The 20,439-nt window shown below is 40.1% G+C and overlaps 1 protein-coding gene across 1 annotated transcript in view; it reads left to right on the forward strand.

Moving 5' to 3' along the window:
- Positions 1–20,439, forward strand: part of slco5a1 (solute carrier organic anion transporter family member 5A1) — a 39,108-nt gene that overhangs the window by 16,031 nt on the left and 2,638 nt on the right. Inside the window, exons 3-9 of the mRNA XM_004081256.4 lie at positions 4,458–4,590; positions 4,676–4,893; positions 10,606–10,770; positions 16,002–16,200; positions 19,116–19,275; positions 19,400–19,641; positions 19,719–19,783. Of these exons, the coding sequence (XP_004081304.1) occupies positions 4,458–4,590; positions 4,676–4,893; positions 10,606–10,770; positions 16,002–16,200; positions 19,116–19,275; positions 19,400–19,641; positions 19,719–19,783 (1,182 nt within the window). The remainder of the gene's footprint in view (positions 1–4,457; positions 4,591–4,675; positions 4,894–10,605; positions 10,771–16,001; positions 16,201–19,115; positions 19,276–19,399; positions 19,642–19,718; positions 19,784–20,439) is intronic.

Here is a 20,439-nt window from a genome sequence, read left to right on the forward strand (position 1 = left end):
GAGCCGTCCTGGTCCCTGAAGGTTAGATATAAGAGGGATGTTGCTGAGCAAGTGCAATTTCTCTGTTCCATTCCTGGATCAGTCACCACAGGCTGTAGGTCCTGTCTTGTTGTTTTCTTTTCTGATATTTCTTTGGTCCTGTCACATCTGGGTTTCTTTGCTTTCTGCCCCTTTTTCATATTATTACTCAAAACTCAAAATACAATATTCACCCTCACAGACACCATCACATTTATCCCCTAAGTTCTAGTCTTTAGTTTTCACATTTTACAGGGACTTGCATTATGGATAGAAGTGACCGACTAATGATGGTCCTTTGACCAATTGCTCTGAATTGAGCCCAGTTGTAATCAACCTTTCAGCTCTTTGGTTGTAGCCCATCCTGGTCAAATATGTCATCAAATCGCAATTGGGAAATGGGGCGGAAGGGAACGTGTTGCATCTAACCTCAGATATCTATTTGGGAAAAACTGGCACTCCCCTCTATAAGCAGGTTTAAAAAATATCATAGATGTTGTTGTTTTTTCATATCTGGGTTTGGTATATCTGAAGATACTTAAATAAATGGAGATAATTCATTCTCTAAGACGCGGAGAACAGAAGCTAGTCTTTCCTTCAAACATGGGGGGTGGGGGGTTATTTTACATGGGTAAAAAGACGAGGAACAGAGGAAGAGGCAAGAGAAGAGTCCTCACTCTCGATTGGATATATGGCTTCCTGAGCACTTCAGCGGGCGTGTCGAGTCTGATGAGGGGTTTTCTCTTTGTGTTGTTGCAATTGGATCATGTAACTTCCTGTGTTCTGATTTGTTGGATCTTTTTTTTTTTCTATTCCTGCAATATCTTGGTTAGCAATAACAAAACCAACTCTTTCTGGTTTAAAACTACATTAGCAATATTTACTGGGCCAGGCTTCTGATTGAAGGTCGAGGACTTTAAAAAAACGGCGATTGGAGGCTTTGCTGCAACCTTGGAGAAAAGGTCAGTGTGACCTAAGCCTGTATGCCTCTGGGGCATTAAATAGGGCAAGGCCAGTTTAATTAGTAGCGAGTTAGGGGCACAAGACACAAACATGAAATGCAAAACTCAATTTTTAAACGGAAATGTTTGTGATTGCTCTGGTGATGTTTTCCTCCTTTTCATTGGGGGATTTTGTTCCTATACCGAATGAGTCATGTGACCAAACATTGAAAACAGTAATCGGCATCAACAGTGGAGGAAAAATAAACATAATCATTTCTTTTTTACAGTTTCCTCCTGAGTTAGGATCCTTCCGTGCAGGATAACCACAGAGAACATGAATCACTTCAACATATTAAAAGTTGGATGATCAGCCATAAATATGATTTACAATCTTCCACAGTACAAAAAAAAAAACAAGAACAGCAAGCCAATAATTCCTATGGAGAGCCTCTGATCCATCACTCACAGGCCTGTAGAAAGCCATAAAACGCTTGTAATGTGCTGTCCTTCACATGCTGCTGGTGAAGGTCTATGGTGTAATTCAAGGAAGCCCAAGGGCGCCATGGCTTCCTCATTGGCATGCACCCCCGCAGCCCAGTGACGTCTACCATCCACAGCATGTTTTAGGAGTTTGTGGAGCTGCTGTGCCAACATGTTACTTAATTCGGTTGCCCTGATCCGGCCGTACGCAGATCTTCCTTCATCCCAACCTGCAGATCTTAAACTATGCCTGCTCTGTGCCAAGTGGGAAGGATAAAGCATTCGGTAAGCCATGGTTTATAACCCCCTTTGTCCTCCAATGGAGCAGAACAGTGTTAACTTGAAGGATGGACCAGCAAGAATCAGTTGCACAATCACCCATAGGACTGAAATATATCTGTGGAGCGTTCAGGACAGTCGAAAGGACCACATTTGTTCATCAATTATGCATTTTAAAGTAGGATTCTGGTGACTTATGAAGCCAAAGAGCTAAGAAGGAAAACATGTATTAAGTGACACATCCAATTACAGGAAATGTAATGGTTAAAGTTGCAGCAGTTCCATTCTTATAAGCAGCCCTCATATAATAATATCCATCTTTGGATTTTAAGCTGTCAGACTGCTATGAAAACTTCAGAGAAATCACATTTTGACATCGTTCTCCCACTTTCAGTAAATAATTTGTATCAACACTGTATTTTAATTAAATCTAATGTTTAAAATTAGTCTGACCTTTGCTGCTAATTAAACTCGAATTAAAAACACCCAATAAAAGAGCAGTTATTCTGAGTGCATGCTGCATTTCACAGACTCTGAAAACACTCACTAAATCCACTTTTCGCTTTCGACACTGTTGTCCATCATTTTCTGCAGGATTTGTTTCTTCTGGTTAAACATTTCTCCCATCTCATTTGTATTTATGTGATGCATGTCACAAGCGTTTGTTGCTTATGCTCAATCTTTTGTGAGCGATTTCTAATTTCAATTCTGCAAAAATAGGGAAAGACCTCCTGCTGTCCTTGCCAGCTGTAATTTATTGTTTATCCTCCCTGGGTGGTAATATCCTGCTTTATTGTGTGAACGGTGTGACTGATGGAGGGAATTGACTCTCCGGGAAGCAGGAAATGAAAAACGGTGAAAGGAGTTGAAAAGATGAAATATGATATATGGGGGAGAAAAAAAGAGATGTAAAGAAGGGAAGAAAAACAGCTTCGATGCTGATAAAAAAAGAAAAAAGAATTCCTGTGTGAGTGTGCGTAGGTATATATGGGAATGGTGCTCCAGCAGATTTGCTGGTAGAGTGGAAATCCAGATGCTCCCCTGAGATTTAGGCTCATACTTGACGAGTTTGCACTGCCCATTCTTCATTCTTTACTGTTCACTGCATGCTAGTTTAGCCCAAGTTTAAATGTGTGATCAAACCCTTCATGCACCGATCGGTTTGTTTGTTTTTATGCTGAGAAGAATTTTTTTTTTAAAGACCCACTCATGTCTTTGGTGTTTTTCTCATGATGAAGGTCAAGTATAAACAAATTCCATTCCATTTCTGCGTATTTCTTTATTCAAATCGCTGTGAATGAGGAGCAGACATTAAAATGCTGTTGGGAAAAGCTTGTAGCTGTGGCGTAGAAGCTACAACAGCAAGCAACAAGCTCCCTGCTCCGCTTCATGCTGATGCCTCCACCTGCAGACAAATAGATCCATATGTGTGTTCATTTCCTTGTCTGTGCTGGCATGTGGCTCCAAACTGTACGGCTGGGAAGGTCTGATATTGCTCGGGGTTGTGAGAGGCTCTAAGCTACATAAATAGATGCTTGATGGAAAGGGGGGCGGGGTTCCTCTGCGCCAACGATTTGGCCCATAACTCAGAGGCGCATTTCTAATAAACTACTGCCGCTCTGCAGAAACTGTGTCCTAAAAAAACAGATTTTGCCGTCAAACTGTATAGCCATAATTAAAAGACCACTGGAAATGCTTTTTCAATAGATTGAAAATTGATCCGAGTGGGACATTAAATGGTTTTAAGGTAACTTTACAATGACAGCCAGATTTTGAATGGGATATCCATTTTATAAGAGGTGAGTGTGCTCACACCCCTCTTCTGTAACATCTGTAAGGATGTCCGTTTGGTCCAGGGAGAGTTTAGACAATTGAGCGCTGGATCAAGCAGCCGCTGCCCAACAGAGCCTGTGCGACAAACGTCAGCGCGTACGTTTACACTCTGTCTTCAGCACTGCCCTTAAAAAAGAATAAGAAAAAAAAAAGTTTTGAAATAGTCTATCAGGGTTTTGTGTAGATGTGGGAGGCGAGTGCCAGAAGCATGTAGTGGTTTGCAGCTATTTTGAAAGTAAAAATAAAAGTGCAGAAAGTCTGAGTGGGTGTGGAGTCACACAAACGTTGGGAACTGCACAGACGCACAAACATGAAATAAGCAGAAAGCGCTAATCCGTCTCAACAGTCGCACAAGTTCACACACAAGCGCACACGCACTCCCAGCTTGCAGCAATGTTCCAGGTGTAATTATAGAAAGCTTGACCCCGCCGGTTCTGACTGGTAAATGATGTTGAATTGCAGCTCAGTTGGATTTTAACGTGGGATTTTTCCACTTGTCTAACTTTAATGAGTTTTCCCCTCCCCTTGAGGCCAAGTGATGGAAATGAGGCTCACTCAAGTGATGGTCAAAGAATCCACCTGCACTGATGCTAGCTGGCGTGTCCCCCTCCCGGGTCAGCCAGTGACCTCTGGTACTTCCACTGGTGATGGAATATGAACTGGAAAGGGGGCGGTCCCCCTGCTCTTATGGCAGGTGATTTGGGTCATTAGAGATCAGAGGTAATGAATGAAAGCCTTTTCACAGTTGGTTGACTTGCTTACAGTTGCTTGCAGTGGGTCATAGGAGCAGCAGGGTTGAAATTAGAAAATGTTTAAGGCTGGAGGTAAATTTAGGGCCTTTTTAAAACTATCTGTAGTATGGAAAAGTTTGAACAATTTGTGAATTTTCTCTGTTTCTTTTAGCCATAATGTATGTGATGGGAGCCTTAGGGCCTGCAGTTGGGTACCTGTTAGGAGGCGTCCTCATCGGCTTCTACGTCGACCCCAAAACTATGGTGAACATCGAACAAAACGACCCGCGCTTTGTTGGCAACTGGTAAATATGGACATGCACCCTTACTCCTGCACCTATCTTGACATTGGCTTCACATATTTATTCTGTTTCTGTTTTTTTTTCCCAGGTGGAGTGGATTCCTTCTGTGTTCCGTCGCCATGCTTCTGGTCATCGTCCCCATGTTCGCTTTTCCCAAAAAGCTGCCTCCACGCCACAAAAAGAGGAAGAAGAAAAAAATTGGCTCGCCAGGCGATGTGTCCAGCGATGATGAAGTGATGAAGGAAAAATCTGGTAGCAATGGCAAAAACGTGACGTCCTCCATGGGCTTTGGGAAGGATATCAAAGGTGAGATGCAGATAAAGGCCGCTTTTTTGAGGTGTTATGTAATTTTACTGCTGGCTACCTCATACAAACACCCCTTTATCCAGTTAATAAACAGGATTAGTAGTGCTATTCAATTAAGGCGACATCTTTAGGATCTCTTTTTAAGGAGCAGTTTGGTTATATTTGAATCAAAATGACAAACAAATACAATTTAAAAAAGGCTCCTCAAATTATGTGCAAAAAAAAACAAATATATGAACATTTTCTAGTTTTGGTGTAAAGTATCTTTTTATTTGCTTATCTGGATTGAGGAAGATGAGTTTCTGCTGATGTTAGTTACCAGTTTTCGATAAATCTAAGCAATATACGTCAGTTTAATGAAGAAAGCCTTATAACAGAGTAAAACAAGCTACAGAAGCTACAGGCCTCACTAATCCTGTCAATTGTTAAAGTACACGCCAGGACGGTTGAAGGAAGCCTGAGCAAGTGCGGTTTGTTTAAGGCAGCTGCCAGGATAAAGCCTCCTCTGCCACAAAAAACATGTAAGCAAGACAAATCTGTACAAGAATTTTAGAGTGGTTTTAGTGGATAAACTAAAGAACAATTTTTTTTCTTACTTTATATTTTAGCAGACACTAAGTGCTCGTTGTCAAGCACGCCAACATGTGTTTAAACCATAACAAATTATGCAATTATTTTCAAATTTCCTTAAGGTAAAGGATCTAAACAACACTGCAATAAAAGAAAGACATTTTTTGATGAATTTGTAATTATGTTTAACATATTTACTTGGAGGGGAAAACACACAACTAACTATACATTTGAGTTTTAAGCTGCTAAGTCAGCACAACTTGAAACAAAACCTTATGGTGAGAACTATGTAGAAAAGAAAATGATGGTTGTGTCTCGTCCTTTATTTTCTGATTTTGTTAAATAGAAGAGACTGAGAAAATGAAACAGAAATAGACTTGTGTTGGTTGTTGATGAGGATGCTAAAACAGACAGCTGGTTATAATGCAGTGACGGTGTCTCCAATGGCCTTTTTGTGTTTACCATCCTGCCTAATCAACCACAAAAAGATCTATTCCTACAAAACCTGCAAAAGCTTAAGGCCTCTTGATACACAGAGAATATCCCTGCAGGCAGTAGTCCTGACTGAAATTTAAATATTCATGCTTATTCAATACTTCTATCCATCCATCTTCTGAACCTCCTGTATCCCTTTTGGACTCACAGGGTTGCTGGGGCCAACCCAGCTACTGTTGGGCGAAGGCAGGGTACACCCTGAACAAGTCACCAGTTTGTTGGATGGCCACACACTCACAACGGGACAATTTAAAATAATAAAAAAAAAATGAAGCATGAATTTGGACTGTGGGAGGAAGCTGGAGTATAAAAAATATGGGGAGAACATGCAAACTCCACACAGGTCCCAGCTGGGATTCTAACCAGGTGCAGCCCAGACTTGACGTTTTGTTGCAAAATATTCCATATTTTATATTCCATTAGAAGTGTTGCTTTGTTCATGTGCTTTTAGTTTTTGGTTTCTAATTTGTTAAAAAAAATCTGACACTTTACTGAAAGTTTTGGATTTCCTTATGATTTCATAATAAAAATAGGCCCATAAGGAAAGCGTTTATAGTTAATATGCATAACTTTTTCATTTGGACAAATTAAGAGAATATGTCATAAGAAAGTGTGCATTTTTTAAAACTTCTGCCCTCGAACCATATATTTGAGTAATCTCCCAGTGCAGCGCTGTCCTTTTTCCTTTTCCAGTTTCCTTTTACCTTCGTCACATTTGTTCTTGATTCCATTTCTCTTTTAAATGAGCTCACAGGGGACTTCCATCACATTTCTGCACACAACAGATGACAGACTGCAGCAGGGCTCTCATGTTTGCCATAACACCATTTAATACTTGCAAAACCAAAACAGTGTTCAGCTTGGATGCAGGATCATAAATTAGTCTGAGCACACGCCGTGCTGAAAATCGTGTTTTGTCTTGGAGACGCATGCATCAGAAACGGCATCGCTCCTTCGGATCAGTGCTCACTCAGCTATGTTCTGTTTGTTCCAGCCGGATGTTTTGAGCTTTTGTGCAATCTACGGTCAGATTGGCAGAGTCCGCCACTGCAGCGCGTAGATATGGAGCGAATTTCAGCACTGTACACATCCTTCAATTGCCATTTGTGTTTTTCCTTTTATTCAAATTCAGCATCTTCTGGGAATATTTTCCCGCGCTGAAGTCACAGGGAGCTTCTTTTTTTGCCCTTCAGATGACAACAAACGCTGAAAATTGCTAACGGCGAATGCTTTCATTACTGCGCGTTAGAGGGACCAGCTTTTGATTGTGGACCTTGGTGTGCTGTTGTGTGAAAGCAGTTTGCCTTGAAAGATTTGAAGGCAGCGGAAAATGACTGCTGACGTTGTGTAATAACCAGGTTTCAATAAGTGATTAATTACCTGACAGGATTAGGAATGCAGATGCAGTGTTTTTTCAGCTGGTATTTCTTTCCAGTCAGCATTTACTCCACACCACTCCAGACAAACGAAACGCTGACTTTGAACCTGAAGTTTTTTGTTCGCTGGCATTTAATACACATTTGAGTTTCTTTTTTGTTCCTTTTATTGTCATTCATTTCACCAGTTACCCAATTTAATACACTTCTGTGCAGTAAATATCACCATTTAAAGTGCCTTAAGAAAGTAGAAATAATGTCTTATTTGCAATTGGCTGAGAGGAGGTAACTGTGGAGGAAAAAGTAAGTGGAAACCCTATGCCTTCCTGTTTGAAGCAGGTTTAAAAATGAAAATAATAATAAAAATAACAATATTGAGGCTTGATCTGTTAACTATGCAGCCACAAGCTGCAAGCAAGTCAATTCCCATTCATACAGTGTAAACCAGCCCTACTCTATGACTATAATTAATATAGCTACAGCTTGGTTTTAAACATTTTTTTCAACTGTGGTTGGATTCATTATTTCATATCTGACAACTGTATCAGGAGAGAATTTTTGTTGAGTTTGGTGACATTTAATAAGATAGATGAATGTATCTTCATACAAAACTGTAAATGACATGATCACATGGCATATCAATAGGTTGGTCCATTTCTGAGAAACCACTGGGAAAAGTAATCATTGCATCAATTTGGACCCAACTTTCAGCTGCTAATATTAACTCACCTTTAAGTGGATTAAGGACCAACTTTGCTAAAAATTGTGTTTTGGGTGTTTTTAACATGTTCTGGTGCCATTCTTCTGACGATGGAGGACATTTATGTAGAAAATGAAGCTCACAGTTCCATTTTTGAGTATTTATTTATTCATATAGTTGTGAAACAGATCAGAATCAGAATCTTTTTTTTTTTTACAGGAGCAGGACAAGGAGCAGACAAATAGATGCAGTTTCAAAAACATCATATTTTGGAGTTAAAAAATACGCTGGGGGTGCCACAAACTCTCTGCTCCCAGCTCTCAGCAATGGCGAGGGGTAGAGGGGCAGGATTGCAATGTACCAACGGTCACACTCACAGTTCACTGGCGAATTTCTAATGAACTACTACTGCTCTGCAGAAGCTATATCCTTGATTTAGCCTAAAAACAGCATATGGTAATTATAATTAAAAGACCACTGGGAACACTTACGATGGAATTGGCTCTTTAAAACGATTTAGTTTGAGACAGTTGGAGACTTTTGAGCAGCCTCCTCTCAAAAATAATTGATCTCTGTAAGCAGGAAAAACTACATTTTGGGGATAACCTTCTGGACAATACAGTTGTGAGTCATAAACAGTAATACAAGTTTGATGAGCACAATAAGGCTGCATTCTTGATAAGGGGGAAAGCAGCTGCTTTTAGACGCCAGAAGGACTCGGCCATCTGCTCCATCGCCTTCAGATAAGATTATAGAGCAGCTCTGAGATGAAATAATTAGTGTCACTGGTTTAACTCCTGCTTTTGATCTGGGATCACCCTCAAACGGCTTTAAATATTTCTCCACCTACAACAACATAGGCTGAACCGGTGCTGGCACGGCTGTTCACAGTGTCATGCTGCTAGATTGGCCAGCCTAATAACCCCCCACCCCCTAGCCACAATGAAAGGCAATAATAAATGACTTTTCATTCCTCTGGCTTTTCTTTGTTGTTTTTGTTCGTTAGCACATGATGGTCCCATGACTGCAAAACCAACCGTTTTTTTAAGCCTCCTTTAAAGATGCTCTTATAGGATTTCCTTTTTTGTTTCTCCCATTAAATTACATCATTTGAAACTTCTTTATATATTCACAGTGATTATATTGAAAAGCTTTAAAATAGGTGAAAGTGGTCTTTTCTTTTCTCTTAACTCTAGTTTTCTGAACAGCTTCAACATCTGTTAGTGTTTTTTGCAGCGTCAAACATTCCTATAAAGAAGCACTTCATGAATGTCATTGTGCTGATGTTGGTGCAAAGGCTTTAGTGTAACTCCAGAGGTAGGAGTGAGTTTAAAAAAAAAATTCATATCATTTAAATGAAACCTCATGAGAAAAATGCAACCAGAACATGTTTGAAAACACCAAAAACACCATTTTCATTGGAGTGGGTCTCTAAATAAGCAATTAAATATATTTCATCCTAAATATTTCAACTGAACTGAAAAAAGACATCTCTGCATTTTTGGTCACAATCAGAATCCTGGTTGTGTTTTTTCTGTTTTATAACATCAGGCTAGCTTCACTTGTCTGCTTTGGTTCAATCTTAGACTTGGTTTGTGTGTTTTTTTTTTATTACAGTTGAGCATTTACTGTATCTCAAGCTTTCTGATATAATATTTAAACGTTGGTAAAAATGCACAATTGGTATTCAGGTCTGCATATTTTATGTAACTGAGTAAATTCTAAATGTTTATCAATTGTGAAGACACTGTCAAGACCACCAAAGCAGAACAGTTTTGAGGGATTTGTGTGGGAAAGAATTTCAAGGACGGCATAACATCATCGAGACGAAACCCAAATTCTTGAAACGCTGACTTGCAATCAGCACCAGCTTTGGGTCACACTATTGAATCCCAGGCTTTAGGTTATAGTTGATGTCTTGTAGAGGTGGTGCGTTATGGGAAATGGTTGTTTATTTCGGTTGCCAATGCTTGACAAAAACCCTTCTGGCCCTCTGAAAACAACTGTAAGAAGCAGAGTCCCAAAAGCAGCGGTTTGTTTTTATAAATCAGACTTCAGGGATCATTTAAAGCACTTGCTTGTACTTCAGCCGGTGCAGAACAAGACGCTGCTGCAAAAGTCGGAGAGGGTTAAATCTACCCGGCGGCAGGAAAGCAAACGATGTCAGATTATGTGACTTTAAATGACAGAGCATGAGGGCATCACGGTGACCGCATCTTATAGACTCTGCCTTCAAGCACCTTCACCCTTTTTAATACAATATAAGGACGGTGGTGTGGAGGCTCAGTGTTCAGCACAAATGCAAATAATTTGTTGTTTTGTTGTATTTTTTCCTACAATATCAAATGGAATCTATTAATACAGGCAGGCAAATTAAGAAGAAAATGAGCTTAACAAGCTACGATGCATATTATTTTTAGCTACTGCGCAAAATGAGAATAAAAGCCAATACAATGAGATATGGATGTGTGCATGACTTTGCATTTTGTTCCACAATTTGTGTTTAATGTCTTAAATTAAGTGCACTTTATGCAGGTTGGATGGTAACAGTGTTCTCCATCTTGTTTTTAGACCTTCCTAAGGCTGCTCTGAGGATCCTCAGCAACATGACCTTCCTGTTCGTCAGCCTGTCCTACACAGCTGAGTGTGCCATCGTCACAGCTTTCATCACCTTCATTCCCAAGTTTATTGAATCACAGTTTGGCATCCCTGCATCCAAGGCCAGCATATACACAGGCAAGTTTGTGCATTTAAACTGGCCATAGCAGAATGAAAACATACTAAAAACCAACCAAATAATAATTAGATAGTGTAGCTACCTGTACATTTTGTAATACCTAAAAACCATCAGGATCCTTAGTCAACTTTGGGCATTAAGCGCTATTGCTTTACAGCAATGCAGGTCGTGCTGGAGCTGCCTGTGAAGGAGTGCAGTCCCAGTCCCCTGTGGGCTGTCATCAAGGATGAGTGGGAGCCTGTGATGAAGGGGATTCTGCAGTGTGGTTAGAATAATAGCAGCTGTCTGTAAAAAGAGCTGAGCTCAATGGTTACGGGGTTATCAAGGCTCTAAATTGCTTCTAAATATTTTAGTATCTCAAAATGATAAAATAGTAAACAAGCAAACAAGCTGTTCATTTCTATCTTGGTTTATCTGACTAAACCCAGAGACACTCATTCTGAACGTATGTGAGTCTAAAACCCACATTTGTTTGTTGAGTGAATCACACGTACAGAATAGTGGAATGAGTCACGCTAGAGTTCATTCTCTGACGAGCTTTCATCAGACGAACACACTCAACATTTCTCCTGACCGCAGAAAACAATCTTTAGTGAACCTGGTCTTTTAAAGAGGCCATTGCTTTAAATCTAGGGTACAATTAAAAAGGTGCAAAGAAATTAGGGGTTTGAGTGAAGTAGCAAAATCCAGTAACACCTTAGGCATTTGTGCTTCATGTGCCATGTGGGACGCAGACAGACCCTCAGTAATCCTTCATCTGTGTCTGAGCCAGAATTGTTAATTCACAGATAATCTGTCAGCAGGACCAATTAAAACTCTAGTAGTGCCTTTTAAAGGTTATTTGTTTTTAAAAAAAAAATATGTACCAATGTGACTCTTTCAAGCTACAAAACAAAAAACAAAAAAAAAAAGAAGTGCTCACTAAGGCATTGCTCAATTTTCCTGCCTGTTGCCAGGATACAAAGGCCATGTGCATGTGTGTGCAGTTGCCATGACTACAAAAACGCCTTGTTTCTGGAATATGAGGATTTGAAAAAGAGAGACTGCTCTTGATGGGACTTGTGCTTCTTGGGAGAAGGAGGTGGATGGACTTTATTAAATACGAAACCACTTTTATTTTACTCTATATCTGCATGGAGGCACAAGTTCTCATTTAAAAAAAGCAAACTCAAAATGAATCTTTTGGCATCCATAAGTCAAACTATATGGGTTTAATTAAAGTCAGTCTTGTAAGACTCAAGTGTTTAAAGTCCTGCGTTAAATCTCCAGTCTTTAGTTACCATTGAGTGTCTGAATTAGTACCTTTTTGTCACAAATGATCATTTAAAACAACAGAGGAACCTCTACATGAATACAACATGACACTCAGATGAAGGAAATGTTGGTTTTATTATTGGGAATGTCCTGAAAGTAACTTATAAAAATGCAATTCAATTCAGTTTTATTTATATAGCCAAATATTACAACACAGTTGTCTCAATGGGCTTCAGTAATTGTACAAGACATAGAATCAGTTATAAAATAAGACTAAGCCAAACTGTGCATCCCTGCCCTTAGACCCTCCTTCTCTGTAAGGAAAAACTCCTTAAAAAACTGATTCCAGGAAGAAAAAGAAGAAATCTCAGGGATATAAGAAGCAGGGATCCTCCCCTAAAGACGGACAGGTGATGTACCAGGACTGTTGAAGACGAATTAGCTTGTCTAACTCTACAACAACATGTTTGAAAAATGAATACACACAAGTCCCAAAGTTCACACTGAAGTCTTACGTTTTAGAAAAGCTTTAAGCAAAGACCTAAATCTTTTCTTCCTTGTGTTAAGTGCTCTCTAAATCTTCCATCTGTGAATATTGTTCACTCCTATGAGGGCATGGATGCATAAAGTTAGCATTGCTCAGTGAATGAGTTCCAGTAATGCTACATACACACCGGGCATGTGTTGCGGATTTTGCTCCAGGCCTTTTCTTTCACAGCCCTGTTCTGATATATGAAAGATTTGGAGTCGTATAATAATTCCATCCAGGCACAAACTGCAATAATTAGTTTCTCCTCTGGTTATTTTGAAAAGTTTGCTACCTATAATTTACAACCAGATCTGAGTCCCTGATTGGTTGAAGTTTTAAGTACCGGTAGTTAAAATTTCCGCACTTGTTCAATTGCTGCTTGTTTTGTACGTAAAGGCTGAAAACTGACCTAAAAACCCCACATTATATAACTCTATGACTATTTTTACCAGTTTGGCTTATTGTGGGACTAAAGGCATCCGTAGGTTAGATGGTTTATGCTTTAACAAATCCCTTTTCTGCTCCATGTTGCAAAGATAAGAAGGTAAGAATGTTGATCACCTCTTGATTTTCCTTTGACCGCTCATCCTCTTCCTCCATAACAGTGTTTAACAGAAAACACCATAACAGAAACGTGTTCTGTTATCTTCACAGATTACGTTTATAAAACAGTTTCTATTTGGCGGGTTTAGGTTTAGAGTTTTTAAGGTAGCACATGTCTGCCACCAGCCAAATCCGAGGTCCTTGGTGGAAAAGTTACTTAATAATAACTAAACAGTGACTCTAACTGAACCCTCAGAATCATAAAAAATCCATAACAAACTCAATTGTTCATGGCTGAGTAACAACTTTATTAGTTATTTCTTCTCTCAGCAATAAGTCATTTATATGACTGATTTTATCAGTGCTACTGGTCTTGATTTTAATGCTTTATCTGACATAGTTAAACTGATGGAGGGGCACATTTTCTAGAATCATCGCCCTAAGACTTTAAGCATCATAACAGTTGTCTGATTAAAAATATAGATACATTGTGTCTAAAAAGATTTCTGTTCTGATTTGTAAAGCACACCGAAAACACTCTAATTATTATTTTACAGGCCTCCAGAGACTAAAATAACATAATGAGCTGCTCTCTTTTATAACTGATTTGAAGTGTACTGTAACTGCATAATAACTGATCATTTTTGTTACAATAGTTAAAAGATAAAACGTTTTTACCTTTCCTTTGAATAAAAAAAATCCTGTTAGAATATTCTCTAATTATTAAAAAACAAGGAAACAAAACTCGAATTCAGGTGTGCTTTTATTTTGAAACTGTTAAAACCATTTAGTTCATTGCTTGTAGTAAACCAATTTCAGATGATTAAAAAATAAATTCAAATAGTCATTTAATACTAAGTTAATAAAACGTTTCTATGTAGAAAAGTGGTCATAAGGAATGAATTCTGTTATTAGTTTGAGTAATTATGCTCATGATCAGCCTGTGTGCCGGTAATAGCTTTATCTGTCAGTGGTGGAGGATGTGATTGATTATTTCTAAAAGGAAAAGGTGAAGGTGAGCTGTTAATGCTTACACAATCATTTTTGTGTTTTCACTTAGTTTGCTGTATCTCGGTGGAGATAAATGAGTTGCAACATGAAACATTTGTGATATAAAAAAAAAAAACTTAACTTGAAGGGATCGAGCTCTGAATTTTTCAGTGCGATGAAGGTTTGCTGACAAACAAACACATGGAGGTGTCATGTCAGCAGAGTTCCCCGCTTGTAAAAGGTGGTTTCACGAAATTCACTTCATCAATGTCATTGGTTCTGTCAAAAGCAGATAAATGACTTCATAAACTCAACGTCATCTGAAATGATTACTGTTATTTTAGTATTAGTTATTTTCCAGCTATAAAAATTGGTTTTTATTTACAGCAAATAGGGATTAGTTATAATCTGTAAAACAGCTGTATTTGGATTTGTCGTATGTTTTTTGAAAGCTGCATCTTTCACAAACTTTCACTTTAGATTGAAATGATGACAGAAAAAGAGATTTTAATCTTAAAAGTTCACTAAATATACATTTTTTTGGGGCTTTGCTGCGCAAAAGTAAACCGAATATATACTTTGAATTATTATGAGGAGCCCTTGTGGTTAACTCGTTTAAAGAAAATGTAATCAAGGAAAAGTAAAGAAGGCAATTTAACTCTATGACCTCGATTTAATCATTTATAGCCTATTTGAAAATAAAATGACCGTATGCTATATTTTTGAGAGCTGCCACTGCTGCACATTTTTAAACTACAAAAATAGAAGTGTAGTTCCATGGCTCATCCTCCTTTTGCCTTTATGTAACCTTTGTTTCAGTCCCACTGCTCTTTGAGAAAAAAAAAAGTTCCTCTTGTTTTGCCTCTGCAACAAAAAAGTCAGAAAAAGATGCTTAAGAGTTCTGAAGCTGCACCTAAACCCTCTGCTTTGTCTCGCAACAGAACAATGAGATGTTTGTTTGACAATCTGAATACATGCTTCCGGTTCAAGGGTTATTTTCTGCAGCTTCCACTCACTACTGCCATTTTCTTGCCCTACTTCATGTTATGCATGTACGTATGAAAAATTAAAGGGATTTTTCGGATTTCCTGCCAACCCTCATGTAGACGCTTCTCTGTTTTTCTTTCACTGACTTTTCTAAATCAAATCTTGAGAGTTTTTAAAAGGCGAACAATGTTTTCCATGCCATCACGTGAAAAAAAATTAATACATTTATGCACCGATTATCCTGAAACATCTGAAATTCAGCAGAAGATTCTTGTGCAGTTGAAATGATTTTTCTATTTCTCTAAATCTTTTATATGGTGCATTCACCCAAAGTGGGATATCTGGTTTTCTGGCATCAGTGCTTAATGTTGCAGAAAAAGAAAGCACATGGTTCAGCAGACAAACACCCACTTACATGATGTGCTGCAGCTTCACATTTTCCCTTTGTTTCATCTGTTTTAATAAGTCACTTTTGTTTTTGGCAAAGATGATCCCTAATGCCTCGGCCCGACTAACGCATCTGAGTCATTGCTCGTCCATTAAACTCCTGAACTCGAGGGCTGCCATGTGCAGCCGCCACAGGCCATAAGCCCTTCACCACGACACTCAGCGCTCAGCCAACACCGCTATTAGCATGGCCTTTTCTCAAGCTGTCACTTTGACTGGTCTGAGTGGACGGCGAGCACGTGTCACAGCCTGAAATGACTCACTGGGAACTTGGAGCAAGGTCTATTTTGGCCTCCATAGACTCATTTATCTTCAGTTTAATGGAGGAAGTCAAGCTTTTTTCCACATAACATTAGGTGTGTGAAAGCACGGCGAGCTTTCACCACACTTCTCTGATTAAAATGAAGACATGAAGTAGTAGATTCAGTGCTTTATAGTCTCTTTGCTTCTTTCTCATCTCATCTGTTCCTGTTCCCACAGGTTTGATCATTGTGCCCAGTGCTGGTGTGGGGATCGTGTTGGGGGGTTACATCATCAAGAAGCTGAAACTCGGTGCCCGGGAGTCCGCTAAGCTCGCCATGATCTGCAGCGGCGTGTCCCTCCTCTGCTTTTCCACGCTCTTCATCGTCGGCTGCGAGAGCATCAATCTAGGAGGCATCAACATACCCTACACAACCGGGTGAGCATGGAGCCAAAATATTTTTACAATTTAAAGACCCAAACCCTCTCCTGCTGTGTGAAATGTTCAAAGTGGAAACTCAGTCTTGGAGTTGACAGATCTGAGAAGTGGCGTAGGCTCTGGATGCTGTTAGGGTTTTCGTCATTTGACGTGACGGAGTGCAGATAATTAATTAACAGCACCGGCATCTGCTCCCACGGTCCCGCTGAATCACCCTGACGCCTCTATTTCAGAAAGCAACACCACCCGGCTGCAGAGCTAACAGACATCTGATGTGTCAGCCCTGCAGGCGGGTACATGGAGCGCACGCTCATACGAAGACAGCATCCAACACTGACCTTGAATTACCCAAGAAACCGACTGCACGGTCTCACATGCTGCATGCTGCAGACCAGTGGCAGACTACAGCAGTTAGGGGACCTCAGGCGATTAATAACATGAATCCCTCTGCAGCGGTTGGGTAGATGTTGTGCAGTGTTTGCATAGGAAATACTAACACGTCTGACACACATTCATTTGTAGTTTTTTTCGTCCTTTTTTGTTTAGAATTAGTCTCATTTTCAAGCTGTTTAAAATCTGACATCCACCTAGGTCCAGGCCTTTACTGAGTCCACGTGACATTACTAATTAAACATGGTGCAGCCATCAGCAGTGTAGAATTAGAAGTACCAGTTTTCTAGCAATTTATATAGTTTTGCAGTGAGAAAAGATATATAATTGATATGATGATCTCATTCTGAACTCTGACCTGCTAAAAAAAAAAGACAGCTCAATATTAGTGTTCTTAAGTGACTCAAACAGCTCAGCTAAGCAGTGTAAAAGAAAATCATAAACTCGACGTTTTGAGACCTGCCATGAAACTGCTCCAGAACCGCAACTTAATCCAGGTGGTCATTTGCTGAATAGCTTACTGCAGTATGTAATTTGATGGGATGTCTCGCTATGAACGGCACTGCCTTTACGTGGGAACCAAGACCTCTCCTTTTCTGTGGGAAGAGGGAATGATTCTACCAAGATGCTTGTTGGATTGGATTACGTAATGTTCTGGATTATTGCAGCAGCGTTGCATGATCATCTGCTGGGATGATCTGCTTAAACTACAAACTACACATCAGCTGTGTCTGTCACAAGACCTTTTTTTCCCCTATGACCTCTGGTCATTTTCACTCATCAGCGTCCACGCTGCTCGGGCAGATGAAGCCACTAGCTCTCTTGGCTCCGTCTTTGCTGTTAGATTTGATTCGTTTTCTGTTTTGACTGCAGTCCAGCCTGCCTGCACACAGTGAGGGGAGGACATCTGGAGTTCTCAGGGACGGCTGGGAGTCGGCCAGGAAAAGGCCACGTGCTTTTCTAGCAGCCAGCTCAACAGAGCTGATGCCATGTTACTCTTTAAATACACACGCGGTCTCTCCCTTTGACACGCATAGAAGCTTAGTGTCAAGAATGTGCTGTGTCATGTCAGGACGAGCCCAAAGGTGATTCAGCAAAGCTGCAGTTCTTAAAATAAAATAAAAAGTTGAGATAGTGAAACGTAATAAAAAACGATCAACGTGATACAGATTTTATCCGGCAGGGTTGTTAGTCAGTCTACGCTTTTCTCATGGGGCTCAGGCTGCAGCTTCACAGAGAAAACCAGCCCTCGCTTCAGTGCGCCGGGTTCAGACAAATCCTAAATCCTGTCTGGTTCCCACACTGAGGCGAGGTGTCACATCCTCTGCCCCCCTCACTGCAGGCTGTTCAGGTTATTAATGACACTCTTAACAGCTATAAAAAATTTCTATAAATTGTCAACAATGTTCATTAGGGACTGAGCTCCTGAGAGAAACCTTCTTTTTTTTTCTTATCGTGTTTTGAGCTTTTAGGCAGCTGTGGTGCATTGGGTGAGTGGTCAACCTCTGATCGGAAGATTGCAGGTTTAGCCCCCGCCTCGCCCGCCCATGTGTCAAAGTGTCCTTGGGCAAGACACTAAACCCCACATTGCACCTGGTGCTTATAGGTTGGTGCCAGCGGAGCCACCATCAGGGTGTGAATGTATGTGGGTGAACAGGACTTAGAGCCCTTTGCTCCTTCAAAGTTCTATATAAGTAAACACCCTGTACCAGAAGAAAATGTCTATAAACTGTCGACGATGTTAATTAGCAACTGAGCTCTTGAGAGAAAATGGCTTATTTTGGTGTTTGTAGCTTTTAGTTGAGCATAGATGTTTGAAACTACCATCTTTTTGGAGTATAAGTTGCATTTATGTGCATAGTTTGGCTGGGGATGTGACTAATATGTGATTTTTTTTTTTTTAAATAAATAGACTGGTGTTTGTTATCTTTCCACTAACAAACTCTAGAGGGCGCTGTAGTTGTGTGTATCAGTATTTGCCACTGACACCAACACAGAAGAAGAAGCGGGTTGTTCCAAAGAATTCAAAGGATTTAGTGATTGGAAGTGATTATAAAAAGTTTAGTTGACTTTTTAGGATGTTCTTCATACTATGGTTATCTGAATAATTGTTCATATTTTGCGTTTATAGATTTACTAGACACTTATTCTATTTCTCCTGTTTCATGAAGCTAAATAATCTTAAGTAGTGAAGCATTCTCTGGTCATTGTAATCTTTTCTGAATTATTCCTTTCATGGTCCCATGTTTTGTAAAATACATTTCTCCCAAAAATGCGACTTATACTCCGACTTCTACTCCTTCTTTATTATTCGTTTTTTGGTGTCTGCAACTTATAGTCTTAAAAATGGGGTAATCTTTATAGATGAACTTTTAAGACACAAAGAGATTAGTTCTGCTTCAGTAAATCTTGCTGACACAGCACTGTTGAAAAAGTCCAAAGTTGGGCCTGATATTAATGTGGAACAAGCCACAGGCGCTCCGCCTCTCATTTAATAATCTTCCCTGGGCATTTTGTCTCTGCAGTCCAACCCTCACCCTGACCCACAGAAACCTGACTGGCAGTTGCAACGTGAACTGCGGCTGCAAGATCCACGAGTACGCCCCGGTCTGCGGCTCTGATGGCATCACATACTTCAATCCCTGCCTGGCTGGGTGCAGCACTGTGGCCAACGACAGCACAGGGGTAAAGAGACCCAGTGTTCTCACACACAGAAGCACTGCTCGGTTTCCTCTTGTAACTCTAGAGGTGAGAGAATAGGACGCAAATCATGATGGATTCTGGGCTTAGCTTGTGTTTTTGTCCACAGATCCGGAACTACACGGACTGCGGCTGCGTGCAGAGCAGACAGGTCATCACCCCGTCCTCTGGCAGCCAGGTCAACCAGCTCCAACTTGTCATCGTCAAAACCTACCTGAACGAAAATGGTTACGCCGTGTCAGGAAAGTGCGACCGCACCTGCAACACCCTCATCCCTTTCCTCATCTTCCTCTTCATCGTCACGCTCATTACCGCGTGTGCCCAGCCCTCTGCCATCATTGTCACGCTCAGGTAAGACGCCGCCCCTGAAGATCACCATCAGGGATTTGAGCACATGAGTACGGATTCACGATGTTTCTCCTCTCTAGGTCTGTGGATGAGCAGGAGAGGCCTTTTGCTCTGGGGATGCAGTTTGTTTTGCTCCGAACTCTTGGTATGTTGCTGAGCTTTATGTTTAAAGGCCTTGCATTATCTCCACTTAAAGATGGTTGAACAAAGTAGGAGATTTATTATTTTATCTAGCAGGTTATAAGCAGCCTCTTTAGCACAATCCATATTTACTCTTGGACAGAGAGCAGGAGTGCAGCAGTCAGTGAACCTTTGTGGCTGTTTGTATTGATAGATGCAGAAAAGCTTTCAGGGGGAGTTAGCTCTGCTGCAACATTCAGAATATCAGAGCATAAAGCTGCCATACTGTTAGGTCATAAAATAACCTGAAAATGAATTCAATCTGTGTTTTATGCTCCGTTCTCAAACAACGTCAGGGCAGTACTTATTATATTTTTTAAAAATGACAACACTTTTTCATTCTTACACTGACTTTCAAATCCTCTGATCCACATTTAGCTACAAACTGCCACTTAGTGGTGGAAACGGGTACTGCAATGTGACATTATCATTTTTTTTTATTTTTTTTTTAGTAACCTTACAGGTCTATGGAGTCCAGGAAATGTCAAAAAAATATAAATCTTTCCCTCAAATTAATAGTTTGTGAACGCGAATTGGTATTTTGCAGCCAAATTTTGTATTTCGTATGCAGAAATGTGCATTTTTGAGCACACAAATTAGTATTTTAGTATTATCACTTCC

Source organism: Oryzias latipes, chromosome 20 (assembly GCF_002234675.1).
Source record: "Oryzias latipes chromosome 20, ASM223467v1".
In the NCBI taxonomy this organism is placed as follows: Eukaryota; Metazoa; Chordata; class Actinopteri; order Beloniformes; family Adrianichthyidae; genus Oryzias; species Oryzias latipes.